The 14,490-nt window shown below is 35.1% G+C and overlaps 1 protein-coding gene across 1 annotated transcript in view; it reads left to right on the top strand.

Annotated features, from left to right (window-relative positions):
• Positions 1-13,719, top strand: part of LOC131077129 (uncharacterized) — a 66,233-nt gene extending 52,514 nt beyond the window's left edge. The window contains exon 4 of the mRNA XM_059213407.1: positions 13,275-13,719. Coding sequence (XP_059069390.1) covers positions 13,275-13,357 — 83 coding nt within the window. The 3' untranslated portion in view covers positions 13,358-13,719. The remainder of the gene's footprint in view (positions 1-13,274) is intronic.
• The last annotated feature ends 771 nt before the right edge of the window (positions 13,720-14,490 follow it).

Below are 14,490 nucleotides of genomic sequence, written 5' to 3'. Positions count from 1 at the left end.
GTAGGATATAGACCCAAACACTCCACTATTGATCATTGTGTCACCCTTAGATACTTGATAGAAAAGACATGGGACACCCAAGGGGATGAGGCTTTTGCTGCTTTGTGGACTACAAAAGTGTAATTTCCCCTTCTTAGCTAGAATCAACAGACCAGGATTAGTCTATTAACGAAGTACTCATAGATTGATAAGGATGGGCAAAGGACACTGGATTGGTGATTTTCTCCGATTTCAGATGGCACTTTAGAGTAAACATGGGTGAAATCTGTCGGCAGTATTGTTATCTCCAAGTTGCCAGTCTAAAACTGCATTAAACCCTAGATTATCTCCTTCAAAGGCATACATGAGTCTAGAGAGAGAGTGATTTGCTTCCTTGCCAGGTGTCCATTGGGCGAGAGAAAAAAAACAAATTAAAAGAGATATGAAAGTTGATGCATATTACTTTGTAATCTCTCCTTGGGTCACTTAAAACATATTTATATTATTAAGTTTCACCTTTCCTATGTACCTATTCCTAGTGAGCGTTAATGGGGAAGAGAGATAAAAGGTTAGTATAAGTGGAGAAAGCATATAACATAAAGTGTATGCTCTAAGTGGGAGAATTGCTATGAGGATAAAGTAACTATTATTTAATTCATTAAATTTGATTGAGGTGTTAGGGTTTCAACCCTAATTAGGGCAACTTGAGGAAAGGTTATTTAAAGGTCATTGGAGACTCATTTCTATTTTATGTTTTTGGATATCATTTCTCTTTCATGTCTCCTTTGAGGAGCTTGGCAACCTTAGGGTTTTGAAAACTTTGGAGACGAAAATCTCCATTGTTTGCACATCTACAACTGTGAGAGACTAGCTAAGGGTGTGAGGAGAAGCTTCATTTTTTAGAAGTTTCCTTTGGGCATCAAAGTTTGATAAGTTGTAGCAAATCTGAAGCCAGCTATTTGCGTGTGTGGCCATACCTTTTCAGGTAGAGGGAGCTTTCAACACCATAGTTGTTGTGTTTGTCACCAGCAACACTTTGTCTAAATGTTGAATACCATACATCAATCTTTAGTGGTATTTGGAACAGCAGTTTGAAGTTATTTGTGGATTGGCTGAGTGAGGTGCTTGTGTGCCTAGCCAACCCACTCTTCTCTTTGTGCAAGGTCAATACTAATGCAAACTTCTTTCTCACCAGTTCCTTATTGTCACACAATCATCCCAATACAAAAGACAAGTTTTGGAAGGTTGTAGCAGTCTAAAGGTTATTTAAAGACATAAAAATCAGTCCATCAGCAAGCCGTCCCATCCAAGGATTTGGAGCTCACAACAAACCCCATCTCAAGGGGAAAGTACAGTTTATATATTCCATCATTATTGCCTTCAATAAACCATCATATTTTAGCAATTTGAAGAGGAAAGGATTATATTTCTGACCTCTGTGAGTCTTTTTCTGAGTAAGCACCGCATTTTCTGAGTGTGCACCTTGGTTGTGTGCTACCTTTCAAGTTTACTTTATCTACATCAAGCTACCGGGTATGTAGTTAGTGTTTTTAAGACTTCATTGGCTTTGCAATAGCACTCATATCAAAGTGCTTAATGTACTCATCTTCAATAGAAATCTGATACAAAGACAAGGTTGAATGTAATTTTCAATTTAGTTTTCAGTTTGCTTCATTGTTGTAAAAGAAAGTATTTATCACTCTCTTTTAAAAACTTCAAAACAAATCATAGAAAACACATCTTCTGCAACTTCTGTCTAGCTCCAAAAGACCACCAAATAACAGGAGAACATAGTTTAATAAATTAAAACTCACAAGCAGGTTACTCAGTTTCAAATTTCAGTGTTCCACTAGGGGTGGGACATTACAGTGGTATCAGAGCGGTTTCCTGCCATCCTGTGTTAAGACATATTCCAAATTTGAGTTTGGTTATTTGAAAGCTCGATTGAAGTACGACATCAAAGGATAGACAGTGGTTGATGAAAGTACTATATGAAACAGGAAGCAAGCTCAGTACACAACAACAACCAAGAGATGTTGTCCTCAACATCCTAAATGAATTAGAGGGATGTTTGTGCTTAGTGGAGCAATCACCTTCAAATTCATTGCAGTTGGCTCTTGTTCCAACAGTGACTTTTTTAGGTCAACGTAAGTGGTTGAAGCACTAAGATGATGATATAAGAGTAATAGTTACTTCTTGTTTGAGTGAGATCACAAGGATTTTGGCACCTCAAGTCCCTTATGACGACAATACAATGAAGGAGGTATTGCATTTAATGGTGGATAGCTTTCAGGATCTTGATAACATCAAATGTCCTTTTGGTAAGAGGGCTAAGGTTTTAAAATTGATGGCGAAGGTAAGATTAGGCATTATCATGATTGATTATGATTGTGAGGATCTTATTCTTCAAATGTTTGATAATTTCCTCATTACTATTATTGAGGAACATGATAAATCTATTTATGATTACATGAGAATCATTATGGCTTCAATTATCAATGAAAGTGATGTTATTTTCCAGCCTATAGTATCTTTGTTATTGGCTGTTCTGAAACGAAGACAATTTACTTCTACAGCTGCTTATAACCTGGTATACAGCGTTTTCAAACAATGTGAAGGGAAGCTGAAACCTTACTTGCTTGATGAAGAGCCAGAGGAAGAAAGGGGGTTCAAATCAGAAATAGTTGGTGATGAGAAACCCTCCCATCATGAGTATGCATGCAAGGAGATTGACAAAACATCAGCCTTTAATACTCACTTAGAGCTATCCTATGAGGCTGATAACTCTGGTATAAATGATGAACATGTTGATAGCATTCATGATGACGCTTTCCAATCAGCTAAGGATGCTGATCTAACTTCTCATTAGATGAACATGTTGATAGCATTCATGATGACGCTTTCCAATCAGCTAAGGATACTCACTTAGAGCAATTGAAGGTAAGTGAATCATGAGACAGCCATGAAGAAGATGCTGCTACAAGTGAAGATTACTCAAGTTTTTATGTGGGAAAGGTGGAGATCAACATTGATAAGTATGACAAAGAAATGGATTGTATTCATAATGTTGAATATGTATAGCTTCGGTCGGAATTCTCTGATCAAGCCTAGACATTTCAAATGTCTAATTGGCCTATCGGCCTTAGACATTTGAATAACTGTTCTCATTATTAAGTTTAGACTTGGTCTTCAGATTATACATAACCATTATAACTGTTATCTACTTGTCATCAATTACAATCATTATCGGTCTACATCTATTATCGATTTAATTGCTAATCGATTTCTTTTCTTTATTAGTTGATTGTTAGTGACCGATGATGATAGGATAATGTTGGTTATGATTAACTGATGGTAATTGCATTGATTAGTTAGTATTCCGATTCATCAATGAATCGATACGGGTTTTACAAGCCACCATTTCGTGTTAAAGGGACACAACCCTTAAGGAAGTTCGTGGACATCATATTTATGGATAATATGATTTCCTTAGAACAGTGAAGGAGATAAGATTGTAGATTGACATACTAATATCGGTGGAAAAGAAATACAGCCATTGAAGTTACAAATAATCAGTTTGTGAATCTACGATATATATATATATATACTGAGTGCAATATACGTATATACTGCAACATATATATACGTTTATCTATTGTGAAAATATTACTGTGCTCATTTGCTTCATATATTACTGTGTATCTGTGATAGGAGATATATATATTCAGATATAATTTTGAATTAGAGCAGTAATATCAGAGATATAGCTCTATATCTCTAAAATTTCATTCTGATCTATAAATCAACATGGTACTAGAGCAAAGATCAGATCAGATTTATATATGCAAGATTATCTTAGAACAGTGAAGGAGATAAGATTGCAGATCGACATACTAATATCGGTGGAAAAGAAATACAGCCATTGAAGTTACAAATAATCAGTGTGTGAATCTATGATATATATATATATATATATAAACTGAGTGCAATATACGTATATACTGCAACATATATATACGTTTATCTACTGTGAAAATATTACTGTGCTCATTTGCTTCATATATTACTGTGTATCTGTGATAGGAGATATATATATTCAGATATAATTTTGAATTAGAGCAGTAATATCAGAGATATAGCTCTATATCTCTAAAATTTCATTCTGATCTATAAATCAACATGGTACTAGAGCAGGATTGAGCAAAGATCAGATCAGATTCATATAAGCAAGATTATCTTCTATTATTGTCTTCAAGTTCATCTCTTTCTATCAACGTCAAGATGGTGAATGGAATTAGAGTTGAGGACAGACTTGAAGGAGCATAAAACTTCGTATCTTGGAAGTTTAGAATCATATGCTTGCTTTGGGGGAAAACAAATTAGATGAATTCGTGAAGGATGTGCGGTACCGGAACCAAAGGAAGAGGATGAGAAGTTTCAATGGAAGAGAAAGAACAACAAAGCAATGAAAATGTTGGTTGACTCCGTGAAAGATCACATTGTGCCAATCATGTTTCAAAACATTAGAAGAGGTGTATGAGATCAACAACACGAGTCGAGCTCTCGCACTGAAGCAACAACTTCACCACCTCAAGATGACGAAAGGAGAATCCATCATGTCTTTCTTCATGAGGATTACCAAATTGAGAGAACAATTCTCTACCATTGGACACCATATATAGCAAAGAATTAACCATGTTGGCTCTTAATGGTCTTCCTTCATCATGGGAGTTATTTATTCAAGGGATAAGTGCAAGATCAAAACTGCCTAAGTTTGATTGATTGAAGATTGACTACATTCAAGAAGAGTCAAGATTGGCTACAAGAGGTATTGGTCAAAGCTCCACAAATGAAGATATTCATGTTCTTGCCGCGCACTCCTCAAAGAAGGGTAAGAAAGGAGACTCCAAAAGAAATAAAGATAAGGAATCAAATGATGCTCCTACACACAAAAGAAGGAAGGACATTTCAGAAATCCAATGCTTTAGATGTGACAAATATGGTCACTATGCAATGAAATGTCCAACCAGGACTATGCCTCAAGCTTCCATTGCGGATTTTGGTGAGACTTTTCCACAAAAGGATTTAGATGGATTCATATTCTGATTTGAAAGAGATAAGTTTTCTTTTGATTGAATAGTGTTCATGAATTTAATATGTAGTTAATTCATGCAATTACATTATGCGTGTTATTTGTGAAACAACTTTGTCAGTAGATGTTCGCTTACGACAAGCTGCATTTGGATATCCTCTGTTTTAAATTTCTTCAATTTACTATGAGAAATTTGCCCCTTGCATTTAGGACATCTTTAGAATCACAGTCTGTTGCTTTTCAGGCTATAGAGTTTTTGAAGTTCTATTTGTGATGAAGAGATTGAAATTCAGGAGGAATATGCAGAGGACTTTAGTGGAGATTCTGAGATTTTGCATTTCCATTTTCTTATAAAACAAATATCTACTTGTAGAGGTGCAACAGTTCACTTGTGAAAGCCATAGAGGCACTTGTGTTGGTAATGATAGGATGTGCTTCTTTTGATATCCGAGAATCTTGGTTATATTGGGTCGGAGGGAGTGGACCATGTCAAGATGGTTTCTCTAGTGATCAGTCAAATGACTATGATTCATGGGATGGAGCCCCATGTATGTAGGCTAGATGGCATTTATGCTAACCCCTAAGTCATGATATTCTTGGAGAGATGAATACTTGGTGAGCTTGAAATACACCAAGAGTGATGCAAACTCTAACCTTGTATTTCATGAAAGGTCAAAGCATGTGGAAATCAAGTATCACTATGTTAGAGACAAGGCAGAAATATATGTTATTCAGTTAAGATACATTAGTACTGATGAGCAGACAACAGATATTCTCACTAAGTCTCCTTTCAGAATAAAGTTTGTTTACTTTCGAGGTAAGCTTGGTATGGTGGAGAATGAAGCCCTAGCTAAGATTGAGTCTCAACATCATTGATTTGGTTATATTTCATATTAATGTATTCTTATATTTGAGAAAAGATGTTTAAAGTGTAAACTCTTGATTAATGTATTTCTTTTTTAGAGAGACTTGAGGTGTAAGCCCTTTTCTCACCCTCTGATATGGTTCATGGTGAATGTCATGTGTGTGACTCCATGACAAACATCACGTGAGAGAGTTCGTGATGATTTTCTTGTACTTGTGTGTTTATCCTTTGGATGAGCCATGGTGAATGTCATTGTGAGGTGACGATCTCACAGTGATGAACACTTGTACATCTCACCATTATTGTAAGGTGACGATTTCACAATAATGGTTGTATATATCAATATGGTGGATATCACGTGAAGTGATATCTATGGATATGCCATAATGATTGATATCACGTGAGGTGATATCTATGGATAAACCATAATGGTGAATGTCACATGAAGTGATATCTAAGGATATGCCATAATGGTTGATATCACGTGAGGTGATATCTATGGATAAACCATAATGGTCGATGTCACCCGAGGTGATATCTATGGATATGCCATAATGGTTGATATCTTGAGAGGTAATATCTATGGATATGCCATAATGGTGGATATTACATAAGGAGATATCTATGGTGGATATCATGAGAAGTGATATCCGTGGATATGCCATAATGCTTGATATCACTGTGAGGTGATGTCTTTCTCTTCCACAAATAGATGTAGCTATTGTGGTATATCATCACAAGAGGTGATGTAACTTATTCAAGACTAAGTAGGATTCCTCCCTAGCTAAGAGGGAGTGTTGAATATGTATAGCTTCGGTCATAATTCTCTGATCAAGCCTATACAATTCAAATGTCTAATTGGCTTATCGGCCTTAGACATTTGAATAACTGTTCTCATTATTAAGTTTAGACTTAGTCTTCGGATTATACGTAACCATTATAACTGTTATCTACTTGTCATCAATTACAATCATTATCGGTCTACATCTATTATCGATTTAATTGCTAATCGATTTCTTTTCTTTATTAGTTGATTGTTAGTGACCGATGATGATAGGATAATATCGGTTATGATTAACTAATGGTAATTGCATTGATTAGTTAGTATTCCGATTCATTAATGAATCGATACAGGTTTTACAAGCCACCATTTCGTTGTTAAAGGGACACAGCCCTTAAGGAAGTTCGTGGACATCATATTTATGGATGATATGATTTCCTTAGAAAAGTGAAGGAGATAAGATTGCAGATCGACATACTAATATCGGTGGAAAAGAAATACAGCCATTGAAGTTACAGATAATCAGTGTGTGAATCTACGATATATATATACTGAGTGCAATATACGTATATACTGCAACATATATATACGTTTATCTATTGTGAAATTATTACTGTGCTCATTTGCTTCATATATTACTGTGTATCTATTGTGTAGCTGTGATAGGAGATATATATATATTCAGATATAATTATGAATTAGAGCAGTAATATCAGAGATACAGCTCTATATCTCTAAAATTTCATTCTGATCTATAAATCAACACATAATGCTATCTTACCTTTTAAGGATTATAAGATGTCTTCTTGCAAGTCACTTAGCAAGAAGACATCAGAGATACAGCCATTGAAGTTACAGATAATCAGTGTGTGAATCTACGATATATATATACTGAGTGCAATATACGTATATACTGCAACATATATATACGTTTATCTATTGTGAAATTATTACTGTGCTCATTTGCTTCATATATTACTGTGTATCTATTGTGTATCTGTGATAGGAGATATATATATTCAGATATAATTATGAATTAGAGCAGTAATATCAGAGATACAGCTCTATATCTCTAAAATTTCATTCTGATCTATAAATCAACACATAATGCTATCTTACCTTTTAAGGATTATAAGATGTCTTCTTGCAAGTCACTTAGCATTGATAAAGATAATATTCCATCAAACAAAGAAGGATCAAAATTCTTCTTAGGTGACAACTCAAACCACTTGAATGAATATGGTCACAAATCTATGGCTTTGCAAGGTATTGAAACTCAATGTGTAACAATTGACATAGTTATACAAGCACTTACAAGGATGGATAACACTGACAAAGCCATTGAAGACCTCATTGGTAAGATCCAAATGAATGAAAGACAAAAAGGCTTCTGTAAGAACCTACCAAGGGTTCTCAACTCAGACAATGGAGGTTTAGTTGTATCGGTTGCGTTTTATGTTTCGTATTTTGCAATTTCTAACAACAAAGCTAGTTTTGAACAAATGGTATGCAAAAAGCAACATTGGAAAGAGCTGGAAATTAATTGAACTTCATAAAATTAGGATTATCAAACCCTTATTACATCCAATTTGCATAAACACCTTCAATAAAGAAATCAGACCAGACCAGGCAGATTTATTGTCAAATACCTCAAATTTATGAAACCCCTTATTTGTCCTTGCTGCCGTACAGCAGTAAATAATGACAGCAAAATTATTTATCAGTCTAAACTACTCGGAATGGTGAGTTTAGCAGCTCAAACTGAGGCTACCAGCTAGGCGTCTCCTTTAGGATTTATTTCAGAATTTTTGGACGACTCCTTCAACAAAATCGTACCTTTTCAAGGAAGAAAGGTACGACAGATTTGCAGGCCGTACATGCACAAAAACCCCAGCTGTAAACACACTCATTTCTGCCTCCGTTCTGACTCTGTGGCTGCAATCAATCCTTTGCATAAAATGAATAAAACCCTTTCTAATCTGCCCAATCTTGGTTTTCTGGATAAAACCAACTAAAAGCAAAATCAACTGATATTTCACAGCCTCTAATGCTGTTGCACATAAATCCACTGTTTCCCTGTACTGATACTTTCAGATCATCTGCAGGAAGAAACCCCTACTGAAACCCTCAAGCCAAAGTCTCCTCAAAGCAAACTCAATATCAAAACTTCACATAATGAAAAGAAGACCTAAAAACTTCTTTTATCTCTTCCCTTTAGGGTTTGGTGCTATTCCCAAGAAAAGTATGATTTGACATTAAATGATGTTTTAACTTTTAATATTTATTTTTGACTATTGAAGCTTAAAAAATAAATCTCTTTTTCAGTTTAATATAAAAGTGGCCCCATCCGATGAGAAATAGACCCTCACTTAAGTTATAACTTAAAGTGACTTAAAAATATTAAAACATTAAAATTTGCCATTTAATATTTAATTAAAGTAATTAAATATTAATATCTCTTTAAGTATCCATCAGAATTGCCCACCGTTAGATTTGGAGACTGCCAAGCCATACTCTGCCATTGCCCAACCCACTGGCTAAAAATATTAGGACTGCTAAAAATAGAAAGTGTCTCAAATAGAGCCCTGGAGACCTCAAATGAAAGCCAGTCCTGTAATGCTCACTCTGAAGATGAAGAATCAATCTCCAGGAGACCCTCTAACCAACCTCATCAGCCTACGAGGGTCAGTGATAGGTTAATCTACTCAGCTGACAGATGTCAACTAGAAGGGGACATCACAGCTTCCTAGGTAGGATCTCTCATGAACAATTGCAACCTATCAAAGAGGCAATGGAAATCATAAAGGCTGGTTATCTACACCTACTCAAGATAGAGATCAAGCTACCAATATGGTTGAAGAAAAAGACAAAGAAATTGATGATCTTTGTTTACAAGTAAGTTTGGTATATGCTTCGTCATTCAAGATAAACATTCAATCATCTACAGCAGCCACTCCTTTGGAAGAAGGAAATAATGTTAGATTGTTAGAAGTCACACAAATAGTCCAAGGGATGGAAGAACGCTCTAGAGATGAAAGTGGAAATGGAGTTTGCAGCCATGAGGAAAAGGACATAACAGAAAATATTCCTTATGGATCAAGATCTAATGATAAGGCTTTAAAATCTGAAAGAGATGTCATTAAGGAAGATGCGTTGGATTGGCATTTGGTGGAAAAACTATCAGAAACTAATGAAGATTACACCTGCAACCCTGTGACAACAATTATGATGGGTAATATGCTTGAATTTCAGATGGAAATGTCTCATGAGACAGCACTCACCAATGGTCATCCTCACATGGAAGAAAGGATATTTGAGAGTGTTGATAACTCTACACCAAGAATTAGGACAAACTATGATTTTCTGAGTTACAACAGCAGTCACATATCTCCTGGCAATCATGAGATGACAATATTAAAACACAGAGATGTTAGGGTTATTGAGTAATTGAGGATTTTCAAGGTTCAAGGGCTGGACATTATGTTCTTAAAATAGATCCAATCTACAAAAAGTCCGATTTTATCTATCACAGCTTGGAAGATAAAAAGGGGACCCAAAGTTTATTTAATGATTGGATGGGAAGAACTGAAGTGACTACATTGGATGAGCCTCTTATGATATTTAAGAATGAAGCCCCATCAGATTTGCACAAGCTGGTTGGTGATAGCAAGGTATGGAATCCGGGAAATGATTTGGGATATGACGTGGATTATGGATTCCAACATGAAGATGTAAGTGATGTTGAACCCCCTAATGATGGCTCTCATGATTCAAGAGACAAACATGATGCTTCTGATTCAGGTCCACTCTACAAAAGGTCTGATTTTATTCATCATAGCATGGACAATGTAATGAAGACTCCAAGTTTATATAGTGGGTGGATGGAGAGACTTAAGGAGTCAAAGTTGTTGGCTGTCCATGCAAGACAGCACCTTCAAAAAGGCAAAAGATCAGTCAACAACCTAAATCATGCAAAACAACAAAGGGGAGATATTATAGATGATGAGCAAAGGTTGAATAAACTTCCTATGACAACAAAGCGTAGAAGGCAATCAGAATTTTGCAGACAAGAAATAAGGAGTGAATAAAAAATTTCACTTGAGAACTGTGCTGATGAATTCTCCATTCAAATATTTGGGAAATCTAAGATCATATTGGTATCAGAGTAGGTAGTTCCTTTGGCTTGTAATTTTGTATTGTGGGTTTATGCTTTTCAAGAAAGAATGGGATGGTGGAGTTGCTTTTCCAGGAGAGCCTGAATGAGGGAGTAAGAAGTGGAACGCTCGAGTTCAATCTTCACTTGCATTGCTGGAAACATGTTTTTTGGATCCTGACAAAGTCAGATTCTTGAGATTGAGTACAGAGTTGCAGATCTCACCAATTCCATCAAGACTTTGCAGTAGCCCTCGTAAAAATGGCAAGATGTACATGTGAAATGCCAAGAGGAAGTGGAGGATGACGATGAGAGCTTTGAAGAAGAGACGGTCGGGCAACATCAAATCTCTCAGTCAAGTTGAAAGCCAAGATAGAAATACAAGCTTGCGAGGGTCAATCTGATTCTGAAAAGCTCATTACCTGACTCAAGCAACTTGAGGCCTATTTCGGCATAGAGAGCGAGAGAAGGAGAAACTTACTTTAGCCTGCTTGAGGATGACTAGCTATGCTTTGATATGGTGTGAGGGCTATGCAGACAACTTGAATTTAAGCAATAAGCTGAACATGAGCAAATGGGGCTGATTCAAGGAGTTCATTAGATCACACTTGTATATTTATGGGTTACAAAGAGATTGGCTGATGAAATGCCCATGGCAAGATGAAGGGTAAAGTGTTCAAGACTACATTTGCATTTTGTGAAAAAGATGTTTTGTTGAATATTTCTTGTGGTGAATTGATAGTGGTTGTGAAGTGCATTGGAATTTTAACGGTCACATTGAAAGGGCATATTTAAATCTTTGATGTAAATGGTATTGAAGAGACAAGCAATAAGGCTCATTACATTGAAATGGGCAAGATTTAGCAGCTAAAAGATGAAAATATAAAAGGACTCGAGTAGTTGCATCCTCGAGCAAATGTTAGAAAATTGCAGCAGTTGGATTTAAAAGAAGAAACATTGGAACCATTTAAAAGTGGATGACAATTTCGATGAAAAGCATTTGAAATTGCACCCCATTTTTGAGGCGTAAATGGCATTCACAAAAGAAAGGGGAGAAAGAATCCAACGTCTAAGAATTGGAAACTCAGAAACTCAGTAAAGTATTTTGAGATGTCTTATTAGAAGGAATGGTGCACAAATAATGAGGAAGAGAAGAAATATAACTTCTTGGCATAGAAGAAATACATAGATGAGGAGTGTGTATTAGACTTCAGGTGAGTTGAAGAATAGATGAAACAATGGGTCAAGTTTCATTTTCGATTCAGATTTAAAAGTCAAACAACAGTTATGGACAGTACCACCTAGTAGCATTTCTGTTTGAAAAAAATTGCTTCTAACAAAAGCATTGACCATCCTACATGGTTGCCTAGTCTGGCAAATGATCAAGGCAGAAAATTTGCAGCAAGGTAGAGTAATACTTGACAATGTGAAGAAAAAATCCTAAGAAGTTATGGATTATTGAAAGCAATAGTTTTTTGCACAGTGAATCCTGCACGATTTCAGTAGTTAGTTTTTGATAATTTGCTAGACAGTTCTGTGTTTTTTAACTAGGCTGCAGTAGTTCAAAACAGTATTTATTTTTCTTAAAACATTGGTCCAATCTTGGGCACAATCCTTTGTAGTAGTATTCTCATTTCAGTACGGAAGATAAAAATAAAGTGCATAATGGTGTTTTATGTGTGAGGAACAAGAACATGGGTGTTGATTCTAGTTGCAGAGAGCTTAATTGGGAAATGGGATGGTCCTATGGAAGGAAAACACTGCATGAGTTTGGTATATCTAGGCATCACATTACTGAATAATTCTACTACAATAACTATGCAATTCATGAATCAAGATTTGCATTGAGTTTGTTACTTTCAAGTAATCGGTTGTTTGTTTTAGTTTGATTTTCTTTCTTTTTAATATTTTCTTATATTTTTTCCAAAATTTTTGCCTAGTGATTATTTGGTAGCTGGAAGTTCAATATCGACACCTCATAATTAGATTTGCATTTGAGTGAGTTCGATATTTAACATAAACAGTCCAAAAAAGGTGAGAGAGAAATGGGTTTAACTTGCCAATCTTTCGTAGTTGTTTGTCTTCCGTCATTATCTGGCTTATAATTATGTTTAAATGACTATAGATGGTACTTGGCTTTCTGAATTATTTTATCGGATAATGAATTAAGGAATTTTTTAAATGATTCTAGATGGTGTTTGGCGTTTTGAATTATTTCATTAGATAGTGAAATTGATTATTAGAGGAATTTTTTAAAATGATTCTAGATGGTATTTGGCTTTTTGAATTATTTCATCTGATAATGAAATTGAATATTAGAGGAAATTTTTTATTTCACTTTTGTTTGAATATTCCTAGATTTGCTTTTCCTTTAATACTTAATGATGGAAATATCAACTGGCAGGAAGAGACATGGACTTCGTAGAACTTTCAGCCTATGGCACTGTGCATCATGGACAGGAGTCAGGAGGCTGCAGAATACAGTAGATTTTTTTGTTCCATCCTCAGTTCAGCAATTCGGGTATTCAGCTTCATTTTTATTTTGAAGGCGGCTGGCTATCTTTATCCAGTAGAAAAAGGGGAGGGTGTATGGTGATTTTATTTTTTCAAAAATTCTGTTGCCCTTAAGCATTACATGGGGAAAGCTTAGTTCAGCTCTAAAGTATGATTTTTGAAAAAGTTTATGGACCAAAATTTTAGAATGGATATCGTCTATACATGGATATTCAAGCATGGACCAAAATTTTAGAATGGATATCGTCTATACATGGATATTCAAGCATAAATGACATACTCAAGTGAAATTTAACGTTTACTCTATTTATTTTTAATTATCATTTTTTTTTTGAGTTTGTGCTTATGATGGTACAAACACAGTAGTTCTACATTTTTAGTCAGAGTGAGGGAGGATTCACATCTTAGGGGAAGGTTTGAATTATAGAACAATTATATTCTTTTGCTAAAAATATTTCAGTTCAGTTTGCATCCTTGTACTCTGGGTAATTTAAAGTTAAAAATTTCTTATGGAAACTAAACTTATGTACACATTCAAAACAGTAGAACACCCATACAATGTTAAATAACATTGAAATTAACTTCTAAAATTGTTTATCCCGCTGTAGTCAAATCTCAATAATCAATAATCCATAATCAAACTGGAATTCTTAGCTTCTTTTTCTCTTCGAACCTAGAATCTCAGCATATGTCATGGAAAAAGAGGAGAGTTGAGTCTCCATGAAACGTACTAGGGTAATAAATCCTTGTATTATGTAAACTATGCCCTTTTCTTCCTGACCTTTTCCTTGGTTCATCTAGGGTTGAGTTTCATGGACAAAATGTCACAATATGGTTTTGAAAAAAAATTCTTCATTTATAGAGGCAATGGGATATGCAAAATTTTGTAGTGTTTCAAGCTAGATCGACTTTATTGTTTGTCAAACATTCTAATGGTGTTTTGAGTTTGTATGCATGCATTTGTATGAAATTATGAAAATATATTTGAATAAAACATTGTGAAATCTATTAATTGATCATTTGTCATGTTTTTCCTTTTCCTCCTCTTTCATTTCCTTCTAATTATTTTATTTACCTTTAGTTTGCTTAGTTTACATTTTTATTTT

The sequence above is a fragment of the Cryptomeria japonica genome, chromosome 10 (assembly GCF_030272615.1).
Source record: "Cryptomeria japonica chromosome 10, Sugi_1.0, whole genome shotgun sequence".
NCBI classification, from domain to species: Eukaryota; Viridiplantae; Streptophyta; class Pinopsida; order Cupressales; family Cupressaceae; genus Cryptomeria; species Cryptomeria japonica.
Note: the sequence above shows the minus strand (reverse complement) of the source record. Positions and strands in the feature narration are given on the sequence as shown.